Source organism: Salmo trutta, chromosome 14 (genome assembly GCF_901001165.1).
Source record: "Salmo trutta chromosome 14, fSalTru1.1, whole genome shotgun sequence".
Taxonomy (NCBI): Eukaryota; Metazoa; Chordata; class Actinopteri; order Salmoniformes; family Salmonidae; genus Salmo; species Salmo trutta.
Genome location: NC_042970.1, coordinates 63,400,472 through 63,420,504, shown reverse-complemented (window position 1 = coordinate 63,420,504; position 20,033 = coordinate 63,400,472). Strand labels below are relative to the sequence as shown.

General features: G+C 42.2%; 1 protein-coding gene and 1 long non-coding RNA gene across 4 annotated transcripts in view; both read left to right on the top strand.

Moving 5' to 3' along the window:
- LOC115208609 (protein kinase C alpha type) overlaps positions 1 to 20,033 on the top strand; it is a 214,987-nt gene that overhangs the window by 182,980 nt on the left and 11,974 nt on the right. For all 3 annotated transcript variants that reach the window (XM_029776804.1, XM_029776803.1, XM_029776805.1), the window contains 3 exons: positions 3,367 to 3,447; positions 7,449 to 7,556; positions 14,114 to 14,254. In XM_029776804.1, coding sequence (XP_029632664.1) covers positions 3,367 to 3,447; positions 7,449 to 7,556; positions 14,114 to 14,254 — 330 coding nt within the window. The remainder of the gene's footprint in view (positions 1 to 3,366; positions 3,448 to 7,448; positions 7,557 to 14,113; positions 14,255 to 20,033) is intronic.
- Positions 18,393 to 18,896, top strand: LOC115208627 (uncharacterized). Its single transcript, XR_003881206.1, has 2 exons — positions 18,393 to 18,633; positions 18,810 to 18,896. It is a non-coding gene; the product is annotated as an uncharacterized LOC115208627 (long non-coding RNA).

Here is a 20,033-nt window from a genome sequence, read left to right as displayed (position 1 = left end):
GTATACAGAAGATGGCCATATTTGGTAAAAGACAAAGTCCATATTGTGGCAAGAACAGCTCAAATAAGCAAAGAGAAACTACAGTCCATCATTACTTTAAGACATGAATGTCAGTCAATGTGGAACATGTCAAGAACTTTGAAAGTTTCTTCAAGTGCCATGATGAAACTGGCTCTCATGAGGACAGCCACAGGAATGGAAGACACAGAGTTACCTCTGCTGCAGAGGATAAATTCATTAGAGTTACCAGCCTCAGAAATTGCAGCCCAAATAAATGCTGGCTCAGTTGGTAGAGCATGGTGTTTGCAACGCCAGCGTGGTGTGTGCAACGCCAGGGTTGTGGGTTCGATTCCCACGGGGGGCCAGTACAAAAAAAAAATGCATGAAATTAAATGTATGCATTCACTACTGTAAGTCGCTCTGGATAAGAACGTCTGCTAAATGACTAAAATGTAAATGTAAAAATGTAGAGTAAAAGTAACAGACACATCTCAACATCAACTGTTCAGAGGAGACTGCGTGAATCAGGCCTTCATGGTCGAATTGCTGCAAAGAAACCACTACTAAAGAACACCAATCAGAAGAAGAGACTTGCTTGGGCCAAGAAACACAAGCAATGAACATTAGACCAGTGGAAATTTGGAGATTTTTGGTTCCAATCGCCGTGTCAATGTGAGACGCGGTGTGGGTGAATGGATGATCTCCGCATGTGTATTTCCCACCGTAAAGCATGGAGTAGTAGGTGTTATGGTATGGAGGTGCTTTTCTGGTGACACTGTCTGGGATTTATTTAGAATTCAAGGCACACTTAACCAGCATGGCTACCACAGCATTCTGCAGTGATACGCCATCCCATCTGGTTTGGGCTTAGTGGGACTATCATTTGTTTTTCAACAGGACAATAACCCAACACACCCCCAAGCTGTGTAAGGGCTATTTGAACAAGAAGGAGAGTGATGGAGTGCTGCATCAGATAACCTGGCCTCCACAATCCCCCGACCTCAACCAAATTGAGATGGTTTGGGATGAGTTGGCCTGCAGAGTGAAGGAAAAGTAGCCAACAAGTGCTCAGCATATGTGGGAACTCCTCAAGACTGTTGGAAAAGCATTCCAGGTGAAGCTGGTTTTCAGAATGCCAAGAGTGTGCAAAGCTGCCATCAAGACAAAGGGTGGCTATTTGAAGAATCTCAAATATAAAATATATTTTGATTTGTTTCACACTTCCCTGTGTGTTATTTCATAGTTTTGATGTCTTCACTATTATTCTACAATTTAGAAAATAGTATAAATAAAGAAAAACCCTAGAATGAGTAGGTGTTATAGAACTTTGACCGGTAGTGTAGCTCATGGAGAAAGATTCATATACTCATGGAATCAATTTTGACCTGTTCAGTTTAGTTTGAGACGGAGTATGGCCTGGTAAGCCAAAAAGACAGGACGACCAAACAGTTAACAATCCAATATTGTATTTATTGTTAGGGAAACAGGTTAAGGTCTTGCTTGTGTGCTCGCGTATGTGTAAGAGAGGGATGACTGATTGAGTTTGTTTGTGATTGCCAGCCAGTGTAGGAGTATGTGCGTGTATGTGTGCATGTGTGTGGATGGATGGGTGTTCGTGTGTCCAGCTCACTGAAGCCCGAAGGTAAGTGGCTTGCGTGCCGTGACTGCACAGTGCAGAGCCAGAGATGCCTTTCAGGGCTCTCAAGGGGCAGGCGAGGAGGTCATGTGTTACACAGGAAAAAGTCACAGGGCAATGTGGAGAATAACAGCTCTCACATACCACACCTACCATGTGATGGTGGGCGGAAAAGGTGTGTGTGTGATAGAGAGCGGAAGAAAGAGGAGAGTGTTTGTGGGTCCTTGTATGAATGTATGACAGAGACTGGAGTTAAACACCAACTACATTAGCAGCGTAACTGTGATCAGCTCATTAAAGCTTAACATTACTCATTCATAATCACTGCATATCATCATCTGTTATGCATATGCATATCTATCCATAAGAGTTTAACCTACATGATTAACTTACTGTCATGGTGGGTTACTATTAAGGAGATCAAGTGCTTTTGTCAGGTGTATTAAGGCGTGACGACCATCTTTGTTTACGATGAACTGTGCAGTGCCTCTTCAAGTAAGATCACACAGAAATACACACTCTCCTTACACAAAGACACACTCTCCTTACACACATACAAAGACACACACACACACACACAAAGACACCCTCTCCTTATACTGTGCGTGAAAAACAAAGCACTGACCTCTTTCCCCACCTCATCTCCATGACATAATGGCTTTATCTTTTATTGATGGCCTTCCTCCGGCAGTCCCTCGTGTTGATGTATTAATTGATGCGCTCGTTTTATTGGACACGTCCTCTGAGAAGAAGTTCCCATTTGCTACACTTTCCAACATGACACAGTAAGACACTCGTGTTTTCCTTCTGATACTCAAGGCACCTCTTCAGCCTCATTTCTGCCGGTAGCCTTGTAGTTGTGCAGCTGCTTCTCCCCTAGCACTGTTGGGGCTTCAGGTATCTTGTTCTCTGCTTCTACTACATGTTCAATGAAAGTCTCTTTTATATGCACATGCATGCATAATGTGTTCTTGCATGCGTGGGCATACTTACCCCAGCTGTTATTGCACAAGTAGAGCTACGCCACCCACCACTTCACAAAACAATAACATTGTCTCCCTCCATTTATTTAGCATCAGTGAATTCTCCCATGGACGTCACAACAGTACTTTACTTTGCATCAATGCATTTTCCCTCTACAACATAGCAGTACTTCGCTCCGGCAAAGCTGTCTCATGTCTTCATTAGAATGGATCCAATGATAAGCTAGGGGGATACAACAGCAGATGGTGAAACTGGTTGACAGGATGTGCCTGCTCTCTCAGTAATGAACCAGGTTCCCTCTAGAAGAGGATGCTAATAAGAGCTAGATTGACTGGTGGGGCGTGTGTGAAAGGCATGTGTCTCGGGCTCTCTTGGGTACTGTCAGTTAGCAATAGACATATCGTGCCGACAATGTGAAAGGTGTGTGTGTGTGTTACTGTAGCTGATGCAGAGTGTGGTGTGAGACTAAAAGTTTTTAAAAAATGTGTGTGTGGCTGTCTCTTTGTCTGTAATGTGTATATACTTTGCCAGCATTTCACCTTCTGTGAACATGTACATTGTCTTATCTAATCCTATGTAACTATTTTCATCCCTCTCTGCTCTCTCTCGTCTCTGTCTCTCTCTGTCTCTCTCTGTCTCTCTCTGTCTCTGTCTCTGTCTCTCTCTGTCTCTCTATCTGTCTCTCTCTCTCTCTCTGTCTCTGTCTCTCTGTCTCTCTGTCTCTCTCTCTTTCTCTCTCCCCCCAGATTATTGCATACCAGCCATATGGGCTATCAGTGGATTGGTGGGCATACGGAGTGCTGCTCTATGAAATGTTGGCAGGACAGGTGAGTGTGCCCCCCAGCTCTCTCTACTAGAGGTCGACCAATTATGGTTTTTCAACGCCGATACCGATTATTGGAAGACCAAAAAACCCGATACCGATTAATCCGCCAATATTTTTTTACTTTTTTTATATATATATATTTTTTGTAATAATGACAATTACAACAATACTGAATGAACACTTATTTTAACTTAATATAATACATCAATAAAATCTATTTAGTCTCAAATAAATAATGAAACGTGTTCAATTTGGTTTAAATAATGCAAAAACAAAGTGTTGGAGAAGAAAGTAAAAGTGCAATATGTGCCATGTAAGAAAGCTAACGTTTAAGTTCCTTGTTCAGAACATATGAAAGCTGGTGGTTCCTTTTAACATGAGTCTTCAATATTCCCAGGTAAGAAGTTTTAGGTTGTAGTTATTATAGGAATTATAGGACTATTTCTCTCTATACCATTTGTATTTCATATACCTTTGACAATTGGATGTACTAATAGGTACTTTAGTATTGCCAGCCTAATCTCGGGAATTGATAGGCTTGAAGTCATAAACAGCGCAATGCTTGAAGCACAGCGAAGAGCTGCTGGCAAATGCAGGAAAGTGCTCTTTGATTGAATGCTTACGAGCCTGCTGCTGCCTACCACCGCTCAGTCAGACTGCTCTATCAAATCATAGACTTTTATATTATAATATAATTATAATATAATAAACACAGAAATAAGAGTCTTTGGTCATTAATATGGTCAAATCCGGAAACTATCATTTCGAAAACAAAACGTTTATTCTTTCAGTGAAATACGGAACCGTTCCGTATTTTATTGAACGGGTGGCATCCCTAAGTCTAAATATTACTGTTACATTGCACAACTTTCAATGTTATGTCATAATTATGTACAATTCTGGCAAATTAGTTATGGTCTTTCTTAAGGAAGAAATGGTCTTCACACAATTCGCAACGAGCCAGGCGGCCCAAACTGCTGCATATACCCTGACTGCATGCAATGAACGCAAGAGAAGTGACAGTTTCCCTAGTTAATATTGCCTGCTAACATTAATTTCTTTTAACTAAATATGCAGGTTTAAAAAATATACTTCTGTGTATTGATTTTAAGAAAGACATTGATGTTTATGGTTAGGTACATTCGTGCAACGATTGTGCTTTTTTTGCAAATGTGCATTTGTTAAATAATCCCCCGTTTGGCAAAATAGGCTGTGATTCGATGATAAATTAACAGGCACCGCATTGATTATATGCAACGCAGGACAAGCTAGTTAACCTAGTAATATCATCAACCATGTGTAGTTAACTAGTGATTATGTGAAGATTGTTTTTTGTAAGATAAGTTTAATGTTAGCTAGCAACATACCTTGGCCCCTTGCTACACTCGCGTAACAGGTGGTCAGCCTGCCACACAGTTTCCTCGTGGAATGCAATGTAATCGGCCATAATCGGCGTCCAAAAATGCTGATTACTGATTGTTATGAAAACTTGAAATCGGCCCTAATTAATTGGCCACACTGTATATGACATGAGTATAATTGATATGGAAATGTGAAGTGCACATTTGGACTCCTGTGTTTGCCTTGCTTGTATGATATCAAAGCCGTATTTACTATAATCCTCATGTATGTATTTACTATAATCCTCTTAATTTACAGCATTTCCCTAAGTCAGACAACAAAACATTTGCTAAAGTTCCCCAACTACCTGGAGGGATGGGGGCAACTTCTTGTCTTGCGAGGTGCTCAAGTTCAGAACGGCGGACAGTCAAAACCCATACAGCGCTGAGAAGTGCAGAGCCAGAGCTCTGACGTCATGTATAGCATGTTACTGTACAGCCACTGTGTTCCAATCTGCCATTTTCAACCCGTGTATGGGTATGAGTGTAAAGGCTTAACAGATGCTTTTCGGTTATGTCCATAACCGTCCCAACCATCAGTAAGGGCAACTCAAAAAGTTAGTCAGTTGACTGGCTAAGCGGCTACGCTATCGATTACTCTGAGTGAGCGTCTGAAATGGTACCCTATTCCCTATATAGTGTACTACTTTTGACCAGAGCCCTACTACCAGTGGAGGCTGGTGGGAGGAGCTATAGGAGGATGGGCTAATTGTAATGGCTGGAATGATATTAATGGAACGGAGTCAAACGTGATATCCATGATGTGTTTGATACCATTCCATTAATTCCATTCCAGCCATTATAATGAGCAGATCCTCCTATAGCGCCTACCACCAGCCTACACTGTACACTACATAGGGTATAGCCATTTGAGATGCGGCCAGTGCTAACTTCCTACTGCTGTGTTCAGTAAGGGTGATGGGTGTGTTTGCTCCCTGTGTGTTTGGGACGCCAGTGGCCAGGAGCTTCATCCTGTCCCGTTCACTGGGCAGAAACAGATGGCGTGATGGATGAGCAGCAGCCCAGCCATCTACTGAGGGAAGGCCCTGGGGCAGGAAAATGGGTTTTATACCCTTTTACAGTACACACTCAAAGGCCGAAAGTAGTTCATTTGGCTTATATGACCTTAGGATTGTAGGGGGGATGGGTCGACTGTGTGGGTGGTGTGCGTTTCCCTCTCAAGAGGGTGTTCAGTGCAGTGTACTGTGTATCTGATAAAGAGAGCAGAAAGCAGCCTAGGTATCTCTTGCCAAAGGGTTTAGTCTAGTGGAAATTAAAAATATTACATTAATGATGTCACAATGTGTACATTATGGTTAGTAATGATAGAGGTGGAGGGAGAAAATAGCTGGACCATCGAGTCCATTTCCCTCCCAGCTGGCAACTTTTTTATGGAACTTGTTTCTTTCACTCTCTATGGTCTAGACCTCTCGTTGATTTTTTATCTTCCATTTCTTAAACTTTTTGTATATTTTTTCTCTTTTTTTCCCTCTATCTCTCTCTCTCTCGCTCTTGCGCAACAAGCCACTATAACAACCCTTATTCAGTTGTATTACTGGACTGAGAGAGTAGAATATACACACATACAATGGCTTTGCGCAGGTGCTTTGGTACCGAAGTGTAAATGTTCATCAGCAAAGACAATACTTCCATGTGTGTTTTTATGACAATGTTTGGAACTTTAGGCCATCGAAGGGTTAACCAGGCTAGTTCATGTTTATTCTGTTTATTCCGATAATGCCTCTGGCAACAACCTTTTGACTTAATTTTCCCCCCACAATACTCTGTTCACAATACTCTGCTTGGAATCCCCTTGATACAAAAATTAAAACAGCAAGCTAGTGTCGGACACAATCACCACAGCACACAATGTCAAATTGGTGTTTTTCAAAGAAAATGTTTCCCTTTTTCTGCCAAGCTGTTTTAAGCAGTCCTTTTCTGTCTGTTTGTGTAGCCAGCATTACATTTCTAATTGTCTTTGTTCTCCTAAAATTAAATTAAAACTGACTTTTTATACAGTTGACATCTGCATTACAGACTCTGCTGAGTTGCGGACTGGCCCTGTTTAGAAATTACCCCTGAAAAATAGCTATGACATTAAGATACTAGATAGATTATCATGAATTTACTCGTTTGATTAAAGGTGAAGGTCAAAATTACTGATAAGACATAATATTTGAGGTCATTACAGATGTACTACACATTCTGTGTGTCAACATTTACATAATATTGTCAACATATTTACAACATGTATATAGCATTCGCAACATATTTACAACATGTGCATAACATTTGCAAACTATTTACAACATGTATATACAATTCTCAACCCATTTACAACATGTATATAACATTTTCAACCTATTTACATGTATAAAACATTCCCAGCATATTTACAAAATGTATATAACATTCTCAACCTATTTACATGTATAAAACATTCCCAGCATATTTACAAAATGTATATAACATTCTCAACCTATTTACAACATGTATGAAACATTTTCAAAATATTTACTTGTATACAACATTCGCAACATATTTACAACATGCATATAACATTCTATGCATATAACGTTCTATATAACGTGTTGTTCCCCAGCCCCCGTTTGATGGTGAGGACGAGGACGAGCTCTTCCAGTCCATCATGGAGCACAACGTGTCGTACCCCAAGCAAATGTCCAAAGAGGCCGTGTCCATCTGCAAAGGGGTGAGTACGACCTTTGACCCAAAGAACCCTTTGAACCTCAGCCCCTCTCATAGAAATAGAATTACTAGAATGAAAATTCCCATTAAATTCAATGTCATTATATTTCTATGGCCCCTATGCCTTCACATCCTGCCCCACAACCATCACCCTTAAAACCCATGGTCTTCCCCACTCCCCTTTGAAGCTAGTCTCTCACCCCTTCTCTCGTCCTCTGTCATCAATAACACTTAGTCCCATACCCACTGTGACCTTGGTCCAATTATTAACACTTCATGAAGTCAACCTTTTGAAGCCGTCTTTACAATGACCTTTATGAAGACACTACCCATTAGCATGTACCGTAGGAAGAGCATGAAGTGATATGTCGATAGACTCTATGTCGATAGATATGACTGACTTTGACATGTAACCTTTTAGACTGGAGGTTTTGTCATTGAAGGATCTATTACTGTAGTCTATAGGCACGGGGGTTACTACCTACATAGCTATGGGCATACTGTACTATAGGGGGGAAGTGGATTCAAAACAAGCGGGATTGGAGAAGCACAGTGAGGAGTTATGGATGCGTGTACCTCACCCCTATTCATCACCGATGTAGCGCCCACCTGTGTTATGGTGGGTGGCCGTCTGCGCTCTCTGAAGGTCCTTTAGATCACATATTGTCTGTTACAGGTGCGTAGGTTTCAAAATAGGAGAACAAGGAGAGATGGAGACTTAAAAGCTTAAAGCTAATTTTTCCTTATTTTTGACAGTGTGTGGGTCTCCATCTCTCCTAGTACCCACCTGTGTGCATATATTGGACGGCAGCCATATTGTGCCAAAAACGAATTAAAGGCAGAGAAAGAGGGAGACGCATAGGGAAAGGTGTGCGTGTGTGAGAGAAGAGAAGGCACTAATAACACGAGCAGGAGGAGAGATGGAACGTTCCGGGGCTGAGCTGTGTGATAACACACTCGTGTCCACACCTCCCCACTTCAACCCTCACAGCTCACACATCCTCTCTACCTCTCCTTCTATCTAGCCCTCTCTCTATCCCTTTCTCCCTCTCTCACTCTCCCCCTTTCTCACGCTGCCACCACTTTCTAACAACTGTCTCTGCAATCTGTCTGCCCCTCAATTTCTCTGCAAACCCTCTCTCTCGCTCTCTTTGTCTCCGCCTCTTTCGCATCGCTCTCTCCTCAAAAAAATTACGATTCTACATCTGTAGTATTTAGGTTGCAGCAGAAATGTCCTACAGCGTTTACCTCAAATCCCTCCGTCTATCCCAAATGGCACCCTATTCCCTTTGTAGTGCACTACTTTTGACCAGGGCCCATAGGGAAGAGAGTGAGGTCCCTCCATTGTTTCTGCAGATGGGGGATTTGCTTTGATCCAATGCTCTGCCTAGGTGGACGGGCCATCCTCTAAGGCTCGCATGAATAAAAGGTCTCGGGGAGGTGTGTGCGCATGCGTGTGTGTGTTCTAGCAAGGAGAGAACACTGAGAACCTTGTCATGATCCCTTAGCTCACCAGCCATAGACAGACAGACTGATTCTCAGGCCGCTTTTGGGCCTCAAGATTACATTTTGAAGGTGAAGTCAAGCAAAGCAGACAGGATTCCGTTTGCAGCGTACAAGGGTTCCCTTTTCACGTTCGTAACAGCATGACCTGTGAACACAACCCTGACAAATTACTTTTTCCTTTTCACCAGCTGTGACACACACACACACACTCACACACACACGTGTCTAAGTCACAATTCTGTGGCTGCCACCAACAGACGACAGGAGTAGATGGGGACTGGCTGTTATTTTTGGCGTTGTTACATTTCCCAGCATGCTTTGCTGCCATCACCCCACCGCTGTGTCACTGCTGTTTTTGAGGAGAGGAGAGGAGAGGAGAGGAGAGGTGTGAAGGCGCTCTAGCCAAGATTTTCTCATTACTCTCCCTTGCCTCTTCACACTGCAGCTGGGATGAGTTTTCTGCACCTTTAGACCAGCTAAGATTACTCACTCACACACACACACGTTCACAGACTCACCTCAAACTCCCTTCCAAAGACTGTGAAATGACGAATGGGATAGAATATCGGGACTGGGCTGGCGACTGGGTTCAGGAGAATTACAGAGAGACTCATGGTTTGGTGAGTGAGTGTTGGGCTAGAGGCCTGAGCAAATGCAGCTTAAGGTTTATGGAGTTAGATAAAAATCTGGATTCGTTTTACTCCCCCATCCTATGCTATCCTACAGTATATTCCACTATACCCAGATGCTATGTTGCTGCCAAAAGTTCAGAGTTTCAATCTAAAAATAAATTGCAATGGATATCACTCTTCCTCCCACGACAGAGACTCTGGTCAAAAGTAGTGCACTACATAGGGGATAGGGTGCAATTTTGGACACGGTCAGGAAAACTTTTTTTCAACGACAACACGTTATTATGTTTTTCTGTTAAGAAACTGTACTGTACCTGCAAGGCTGGCTATGCAACCAATGTCACCCCCTGCTGATGTAACGCACGCCCACTGACAAACACGCACTCCTAATGAGCGTTATGTTCCAATATAGGTGGGCAACGTTCTAATAGGGCTATCTAACTCCACGCACGCTGTTGAGAAACTTAAAGAAAGAGAGAAAAACAAGGTAGAATTTGTGTTCAACTAGGAATGTAAACTGCTGTAAGATATACTGTGTCCGTAAAATGTATATAGTATGTATAAGCTGGAAGTAGAATCCTAAGTGTTGCTGTTCATTAGTATACTCAAATTAGGGGAGGGATGGTAGGGTTAGGGGAAAATAATAAAGGAAAATATATTTGAAAAATGAATATACAGTTCGAGTCAAAAGTTTTAGAACACCTACTCATTTTTATTTATTTGTTTTTGTTTTCTACATTGTAGAATAATAGTGAAGACATCAAAACTATGAAATAACACATGGAATCATGTAGTAACCAAAAAAGTGTTAAACAAATCAAAATATATTTTATATTTGAGATTCTTCAAAATAGCCATCCTTTGCACACTCTTGGCATTCTCCCAACCAGCTTCATGAGGTAGTCACCTGGAATGCATTTCATTTAACAGGTGTGCCTTGTTAAAACTTAATTTGTGGAATTTCTTTCCTTCTTATTGCATTTCAGCCAATCAGTTGTGTTGTGACAGGGTAGGGGTGGCATAGAGAAGATAGCCCTATTTGGTATAAGACCAAGTCCATATTATGGCAAGAACATCTCAAATAAGCAAGGAGAAACAACAGTCCATCATTACTTTAAGACATGACCGTCAGTCAATCCGGAAAATGTCAAGAACTTTGAAAGTTTCTTCAAGTGCAGTCGCAAAAACCATCAAGTGCTATGATGAAACTGGCTCTCATGAGGACGGCCACAGGAAATGAAGACCCAGAGTTACCTCTGCTTTCAGAGGATAAGTTCATTAGCGTTACCAGCCTCAGAAATTGCAGCCCAAATAAATGCTTCACGGAGTTCAAGTAACAGACACATCTCAACATCAACTGTTCAGAGAAGACTGCGTGAATCAGGCCTTCATGGTCATATTGCTCCAAAGAAACCACTACTAAAGGACACCAATAAGAAGAAGAGACTTGATTGGGCTAAGAAACCCATGCAATGGACATTAAACCGGTGGAAATCTGTCCTTTTGGTCTGATGAGTCCAAATTTGAGATTTTTGTTTCCAGCCATCGTGTCTTTGTGAGAAGCAGACTAGCTGAACGCCTCCAGGCTGTGTAAGGGCTATTTGAACAACAAGGAGAGTGATGGAGTGCTGCATCAGATACCCTGGCAATCACAATCACCACAGAGTGAAGGAAAAGCAGCCAACAAGTGCTCAGCATATGAGGGAACTCCTTCAAGACTGTTGGAAAAGCATTCCAGGTGAAGCTGGTTTAGAGAACGCCAAAAGTGTGCAAAGCTGTCAAGGCAAAGGGTGGCTACTTTGAAGAATATAAAATATATTTAGAATTGTTTTAAAAAAAATTGGGGTTACTACATGATTCCATATGTGTTATTTCATCGTTTTGATGTCTTCACTATTATTCTACAATGTAGACAATTGTAAAAATAACTAAAGGAATTTGGAATGAGTAGGTGTGTCCAAACCTTTGACTGGTACTGTATAAAAAAGTACACTGTTTTCCTTTTTTTTTAAATATATAATACAGTTGAAGTCAGAACTTTACACTTTTACACACAACTTCAGGTTGGAGTCATTAAAACTCATTTTTCAACCACTCCACACATTTCTTGTTAACAAACTATAGTTTTGGCAAGTCGATTAGGACATCTACTTTGAGCATGACACAAGTCATTTTTCGAATAATTGTTTACAGACAGATTATTTCACTTATAGTTCACTGTATCACAATTCCAGTGGGTCAGAAGTTACATACACTAAGTTGACTGTGCCTTTAAACAACTTGGAAAATTCCTGAAAATTGTCATGGCTTTAGCAGCTTCTGATAGGCTAATTGACATAATTTGAGTCAATTGGAGGTGTACCTGTGGATGTATTTCAAGGACTACCTTCAAACCCAGTGCCTCTTTGCTTGACATCATGGGAAAATCGAAAGAAATCAGCCAAGACCTCAGAAAAATACTTCTGGTTCATCCTTGGGAACAATTTTCAAACACCTGAAGGTACCATGTTCATCTGTACAAACAATAGTACGCAAGTATAAACACTATGGGACCACACAGCCATCATACCGCTCAGGAAGGAGCCGCGTTCTGTCTCCTAGAGATGAACGTACTTTGGCGCGAAAAGTTCAAATCAATCCCAGAACAACAGCAAAGGACCTTGTGAAGATGCTGGAGGAAACGGGTACAAAAGTATTTATATCCACTGTTAAACGAGTCCTATATCGACATAACCTGAAAGGCCGCTCAGCAAGAAAGAAGCCACTGCTCCAAAACCAGCATAAAAAAAGCCAGACTACGGTTTGCAACTGCACATGGGGACGAAGATCGTACTTTTTGGAGAAATGTCCTCTGGTCTGATGAAACAAAAATAGAACTGTTAGGCCATAATGACCATCGTTATGTTTGGAGGAAAAAGGGGGAGGCTTGCAAGCCGAAGAACACCATCCCAACCGTGAAGCACGGGGGTGGCAGCATCATGTTGTGGGGGTGCTTTACTGCAGGAGGGACTGGTGCACTTCACAAAATAGATGGCATCATGAGCAAGGAAAATGATGTAGATATATTGAAGCAACATCTCAAGACATCAGTCGGGAAGTTAATGCTTGGTCGCAAATGGGTCTTCCAACTGGACAATGACCCCAAGCATACATCCAAAGTTGTGGCAAAATGGCTTAAGGACAACAAATTCAAGTTATTGGAGTGGCCACAAAGCCCTGACCTCAATCCCATAGAAAACTTGTGGGCAGAACTGAAAAGGCGTGTGCGAGCAAGGAGGCCTGCTAACCTGACTCGGTTACACCAGCTCTGTCAGGAGGAATGGGCCAATATTCACCTAACTTATTGTGGGAAGCTTGTGGAAGGCTACCCAAAATGTTTGACCCAAGTTAAACAATTTAAAGGCAATGCTACCAAATATTAATTGAGTAAATGTAAACTTCTGACCAACTGGGAATGTGATGAAAGAAATAAAAGCTGAAATAAATCATTCTCTCTACTATTGTTCTGACATTTCACATTCTTAAAATAAAGTGGTGATCCTAACTGACCTAAAACAGATCATTTTTACTAGGATTAAATGTCAGGAATTGTAAAAAACTGAGTTTTAATGTATTTAGCTAAGGTGTATGTAAACTTCTGACTTCAACTGTATATGCCGTTTAGCAGATGCTTTTATCCAAAACAACTTACAGTAGTACGTTCGCACATTTTCGCGCGGCAGGCCCCAGTGGGAATCCAACCCACAAAGAGTGCCTGTCATTATTGACATTTGCCATGATGTTGTTTGAGTGTGGTTTCTCCTTTAGTTTAACAAGGAAATAAGTTTGTTTGATGGTTTTTCAATGTGGAGTTGTTTTCTTCAAAGTGCGCCCCCACGTCGCCTCCTGCTGTGCGATTTTAAGTGACAACAATAACACATTACATCTAAGAGAGACAAATTCCTTTTTAGCAACCCCCATCTGTTTGCCTCCCTACTGACCCAGAAAAAAGAGAGAATAAGAGAGAGAGAATAAAAAGAGGAAGCGTAGAAAATAACTGCCCCCATATTGACTCTCGACTACCCTCATTCCTATACTAACTTGCTGTGAGTCTGTTGTTATCCGTTCCACTCATCCTATTTCAATGGTCTCCATTAAACTCATAATGACTCATGTTCCCATTCCTCCCTTCTTCTTTTCCCAACCTCAGCCAATGAGCAAATAATAGAATATGGAATCTATTTAGTCTATCTTTTCTACGGTCTGTCTACTCCAGCCGTTCTAACTGGCTCTCTCATCCTCCACCTGCTGATGATCACATAGGTTTCTGTAGATCTAAATGCCACTATCTCTATGGTCCTTCCCTGATTGACACAATAGTGACATTTCTATCTGTAGAATTTCCATTCTAACTCTAGGGCCTTTCCCTCCTTATCCCTCCCAGCTGATGACCAAACACCCGTCGAAGCGTCTGGGCTGCGGCTCCGAGGGAGAGAGGGACATCCGGGAGCACGCCTTCTTCAGACGCATCGACTGGGAACGTCTCCAGAACCGCGAGATCCAACCCCCCTTCAAGCCCAAAGGGGTGAGTCACACACACACACACACACACACACACACACACACACACACACACACACACACACACACACACACACACACACACATCCATACACACAACCTATTTCTTCTTTAATGCAAAATTATTGAAATGGTGGCGCAATCGTAGCTTTGTAATCGTTGGTATGTTTGGCCCGTTGTCACACACAATGGACATTTACTCCACTGAGGAGTGTGTGGTTGCCTACTATCTGATGCGATCTCAGTTTCCCATTCAGATGAGTAACAACACCCACTCACACACACACACATTTGTGTATACACATACACACGCGGGAACAAACGTGTACAATACACACACACACACACACACACAAGCACACCAGTGAATGTCCGGCGGCCGTCTGTCACCATAGTAGAGTCCAGGCAGACTCCCACCTGGTCTGTTGTCAAATCAGATTGGCCTGCATCTGAATGGTGTCTGTTTGGCAACTCTCACAGGTTACAGTCCATTCCGGTCCAGCACCATTTGTTTAGCATGGCAAAACACCAGCGGCTATGGTCCCTCAGTCGTCACACTGAACAAAAGACAACCTTTTCTAACGACAAAGCCTCGGTATGGGCTACAATACAATAATACTACTCATTTTATTCACATATACGCTACCGTTCAAAAGTTTGGGGTCACTTAGAAATGTCCTTGTTTTTGAAAGAAAAGGTAATTTTTTTGTCCATTAAAATAACATCAAATTGATCAGAAATACAGTGTAGACCTTGTTAATGTTGTAAATGACTATTGTAGCTGGAAACGGCTGATTTTTTTATGGAATATCTACGTAGGCGTACAGAGGCCCATTATCAGCAACCATCACTCCTGTGTTCCAATGGCACGTTGTGTTAGCTAATCCAAGTTTATCATTTTAAAAGGCTAATTGATCATTAGAAAACCCTAATGCAATTATGTTAGTACAGCTGAAACTATTGTGCTGATTAAAGAAGCAATAAAAGCAATAAAAGCAATAAAACTGGTCTTCTTTAGACTAGTTGAGTATCTGGAGCATCAGCATTTGTAGATTCGATTACAGGCTCAAAATGGCCAGAAACAAAGCACTTTCTTCTGAAACTCGTCAGTCTATTCTTGTTCTGAGAAATGAAGGCTATTCGATGCGAGAAATTGCCAAGAAACTGAAGATCTCGTAGAAAGCTGTGTACTACTCCCTTCACAGAACAGAGCAAACTGGCTCTAACCAGAATAGAAAGAGGAGTTGGAGGCCCCAGTGCACAATTGAGCAAGAGGACAAGTACATTAGTGTCTAGTTTGAGAAACAGACGCCTCGCAAGTCCTCAACTGGCATCTTCATTAAATAGTACCCGCAAATCACCAGTCTCAACGTCAACAGTGAAGAGGCGACTCCGGGATGCTTTCCTTCTAGGCAGAGTTGCAAAGAAAAAGCAATATCTCAGAATGGCCAATAAAAAGAAAAGGTTAAGATGGGCAAAATAACACAGACACTGGACAGAGGAACTCTGCCTAGGAGGCCAGCATCCCAGAGTCGCCTCTTCGCTGTTGACGTTGAGACTGGTATTTTGCGGGAAATTTCTAAGTGACCCCAAACTTTTGAACGGTAGTGTACAGTCGTGGCCAAAAGTTTTGAGAATGACACAAGTAGAAATTTTCACAAAGTCTGCTACCTCAGTTTGTATGATGGCAATTTGCATATACTCCAGAATGTTGAGTGATCAGATGAATTGCAATTCATTTCAAAGTCCCTCTTTGCCATGCAAATGAACTGAATCCCCCAAAAACATTTCCACTGCATTTCAGCCCTGTCAGGGGAAAAGAACCAGCTGACATCATGTCAGTGATTCTCTCGTTAACACAGGTTTGAGTGTTGACGAGGACAAGGCTGGAGATCACTCTGTCATGCTGATTGAGTTTGAATAACAGACTGGAAGCTTCAAAAGGAGGGTGGTGCTAGGAATCATTACCTGAAAGGAAACACATGCCGTCATCATTGCTTTGCACAAAAAGTGCTTCACAGGCAAGGATATTGCTGCCAGTAAGATTGCACCTAAATCAAACATTTATCGGATCATCAAGAAGAGCGGTTCAATTGTTGTGAAGAAGGCTTCAGGGCACCCAAGAAAGTCCAGCAAGCGCCAGGACCGTCTCCTAAAGTTGATTCAGCTGTGGGATCGGGGCACCACCAGTACAGAGCTTGCTCAAGAATGGCAGCAGGCAGGTGTGAGTGCATCTGCACGCACAGTGAGGCGAAGACTTTTGGAGGATGGCCTGGTGTCAAAAAGGGCAGCAAAGAAGCCACTTCTCTCCAGGAAAAACATCAGGGACAGACTGATATTCTGCAAAAGGTACAGGGATTGGACTGCTGAGGACTGGGGTAAAGTCATTTTCTCTGATGAATCCCCTTTCCGATTGTTTGGGGCATCCGGAAAAAAGCTTGTCCGGAGAAGACAAGGTGAGCGCTACCATCAGTCCTGTGTCATGCCAACAGTAAAGCATCCCGAGACCATTCATGTGTGGGGTTGCTTCTCAGCCAAGGGAGTGGGCTCACTCACAATTTTGCCTAAGAACACAGCCATGAATAAAGAATGGTTCCAACACATCCTCCGAGAGCAACTTCTCCCAACCATCCAGGAACAGTTTGGTGACGAACAATGCCTTTTCCAGCATGATGGAGCACCTTGCCATAAGGCAAAAGTGATAACTAAGTGGCTCGGGGAACAAAACATTGATATTTTGGGTCCATGGCCAGGAAACTCCCCAGACCTTAATCCCATTGAGAACTTGTGGTCAATCCTCAAGAGGCAGGTGGACAAACAAAAACCCACAAATTCTGACAAACTCCAAGCATTGATTATGCAAAAATGGGCTGCCATCAGTCAGGATGTGGCCCAGAAGTTAATTGACAGCATGCCAGGGCAGATTGCAGAGGTCTTGAAAAAGAAGGGTCAACACTGCATATATTGACTCTTTGCGTCAACTTCATGTAATTGTCAATAAAAGCCTTTGACACTTATGAAATGCTTGTAATTATACTTCAGTATTCCATAGTAACATTTGACAAAAATATCTAAAGACTCTGAAGCAGCAAACTTTGTGAAAATTAATATTTGTTTCATTCTCAATACTTTTGGCAATGACTGTATACATACAGTATGTGCTTAGATCTCCCAGCAATGAGAATATTCCCCAGAGACCAACATTGACAGTTGACTTTCAAATGTGTAGTTACAAAACAGTAGTTACAAAGTGGAACAACCGAGTGTGTAATAACATCCGTAGTCACACATGTGGAATAACCTTCGGCAAGTTAATGTGTACTTACACATTCCTTGTTCCAGTTGTGTAATAACTGATTCTGCAACAGCCCTATTACCATGGAATGACATAGTAAAACCTATAACTACTATGTTAGCAGTTATTAACGTGTTAGTTAAATCGTAATAGGGGCAACTTAATGTCAAGTGTTATCCAATCATCCCAACGGATGCAACTACACCAACTGTTGATACGTCCCAAATGGCACCCTATTCCTTACATGGTGCCCTATATAGGGAATAGGGTGCCATTTGGGACGCCGCCTGTGTATTGCATGTGGAGGGTCCACATTTCAGCAGCAATGCAGCAGGCTAGTTGACTCATGACCAACCATCAAACCCTTCTGTAGCTATCTGGCCTAGCTCTGGTCCAGGGTGTTACTTCAACCTCCTGATTCATTCCATTCATCCAGATGCAGTGGAAGAAGGCTCAGCCTCACATAACGCCCTGGACCAGAGCCAAACCATGATAGAATGCAGCTTCTCATTGCCCCTCCTATAAACGCGGTCAAAACAACCCTGTAAGACATGTATAATGACTTAGACCGTCGCAATGGAAGGCGTTGGCAATGCATAATTAACAGAATGTCCATGCATTATGTATGTATGTCTTTAACATGAGCGGCCTCACTGTCATACGAAGTCAGGGAGTGTTTTTGAATCCCTGTTGTGTACGCACACGCACGCACCCACACAGACAAACATACTTCATTATGAAAGTGAAGTATGCAAAAGGGATGAAGTAAGTCAGTCGGTGTGCACGTTCAGGTGTGTGTGTGTCTTCATTGTCTATCTTCCTTTTAAATATGCAGCACACTTCTGTTTCAAGCCCCAAGGTCTCCAGTGCTTCTCACAAGGTGAATACTGGCCTCCCACTGTCCCTGTAGTCTCGCGCCGAATTCAATTTGTGTGTTGGTGTGTGGACTCTAGTATGAGTATGTAGGTAGAAGTGTGTGTTGGTATGTGGACTCCAGTATGAGTATGTAGGTAGAGGTGTGTGGACTCCAGTATGAGTATGTAGGTAGAGGTGTGTGTTGGTGTGTGGACTCCAGTATGAGTATGTAGGTAGAGGTGTGTGTTGGTGTGTGGACTCCAGTATGAGTATGTAGGTAGAGGTGTGTGTTGGTGTGTGGACTCCAGTATGAGTATGTAGGTAGAGGTGTGTGTTGGTGTGTGGACTCCAGTATGAGTATGTAGGTAGAGGTGTGTGTTGGTGTGTGGACTCCAGTATGAGTATGTAGGTAGAGCAGTGTGTTTGAATGCAGGTGTGTGTGGATGAAAGTCAAGTTACAAGATGAAAGGAGAATGATAGATGGAAAGTAAAAAGATATATGGAAAGACCATTGTGTGTGTGTGTGTGTGTGTGTGTGTGTGTGTGTGTGTGTGTGTGTGTGTGTGTGTGTGTGTGCGCGCATGCATGCATAATGTGCTTTAGCTATATTGGTCTGCATGTGCAAAGTGCATGCTGGACACGTGTCATTCAGTCTGTGTGTGTGTGTGTGTGTGTGTGTGTGTGTGTGTGTGTGTTAGAGAGAACTAAACCTCTTCCCCTGACCTATAATAACCATCATCCATTTCAATCCAACTCCATTGTAACACAGGCACCACCGGGAGTCTATTACAACCAATTGGCTGTCATTAGATTCATCTTCACACCGCCATCCATCCCTCCCTCCATCCCCCCCGACCTGACTCTGTCTCTCTAATCCTCTTCTCATCCCCTTCTCATCCTCTCCTCCTGAATCAATCGCACTTCATGCCTGTTCTGACAGCTGGGAGATTGCCATTTAATAGCCAGGTACAGCGAGACCCAGATTATGAACACTAGAGGGTTTATCCATCTAAACAGAGCAGGACAGATAGAATGCGGGAGAGAATAACAAGAACACCTGCTACAGTAGCTATTTATAGATATAGCTTATCTAGACTCATATTTAGAGAACAACTGGATATGTGGTTTACGTTTGTAGAGATGGAAGTGGGTCAAAGTGGAAGGATATGAGACTTGCTGATTAATGGTGATGGAATCACTGTGGTCAGGGAGCTTACCGTAAAACTTAAATTAATAGCCCGGGTGTTTATTTGCTTAAATCACTGAACACAACAGGTGCTTATTGGAAACAGGCTTCTATTTGAGCTAGGTGTCTATTTCCTTAATGAGCACAGCTTTTGCTCATTTGCATGTTTAATTCCAGCATTCACTTCCAACATTTTAATTCATTTCTTCATTTCCTGCACTAATGTGTTATCATTTACATGCTGTGTCATGTTTATTTTGTCTTAGTATGCCTCTATTTAAAAAAAAATTATAATAATAATTCCTTGCCAGAATGATTCTCCTGTTAACTGTGCATTTTCGGCAGTTCTTATTTGCCACTAGAGGGCGATAGGCCAATTTCTAGGGGTTTGTACTCCCTATGTTGTTGGCTGTTTTTCTGCTTGTCAGTCAGCTAGCAGTTCAAAAC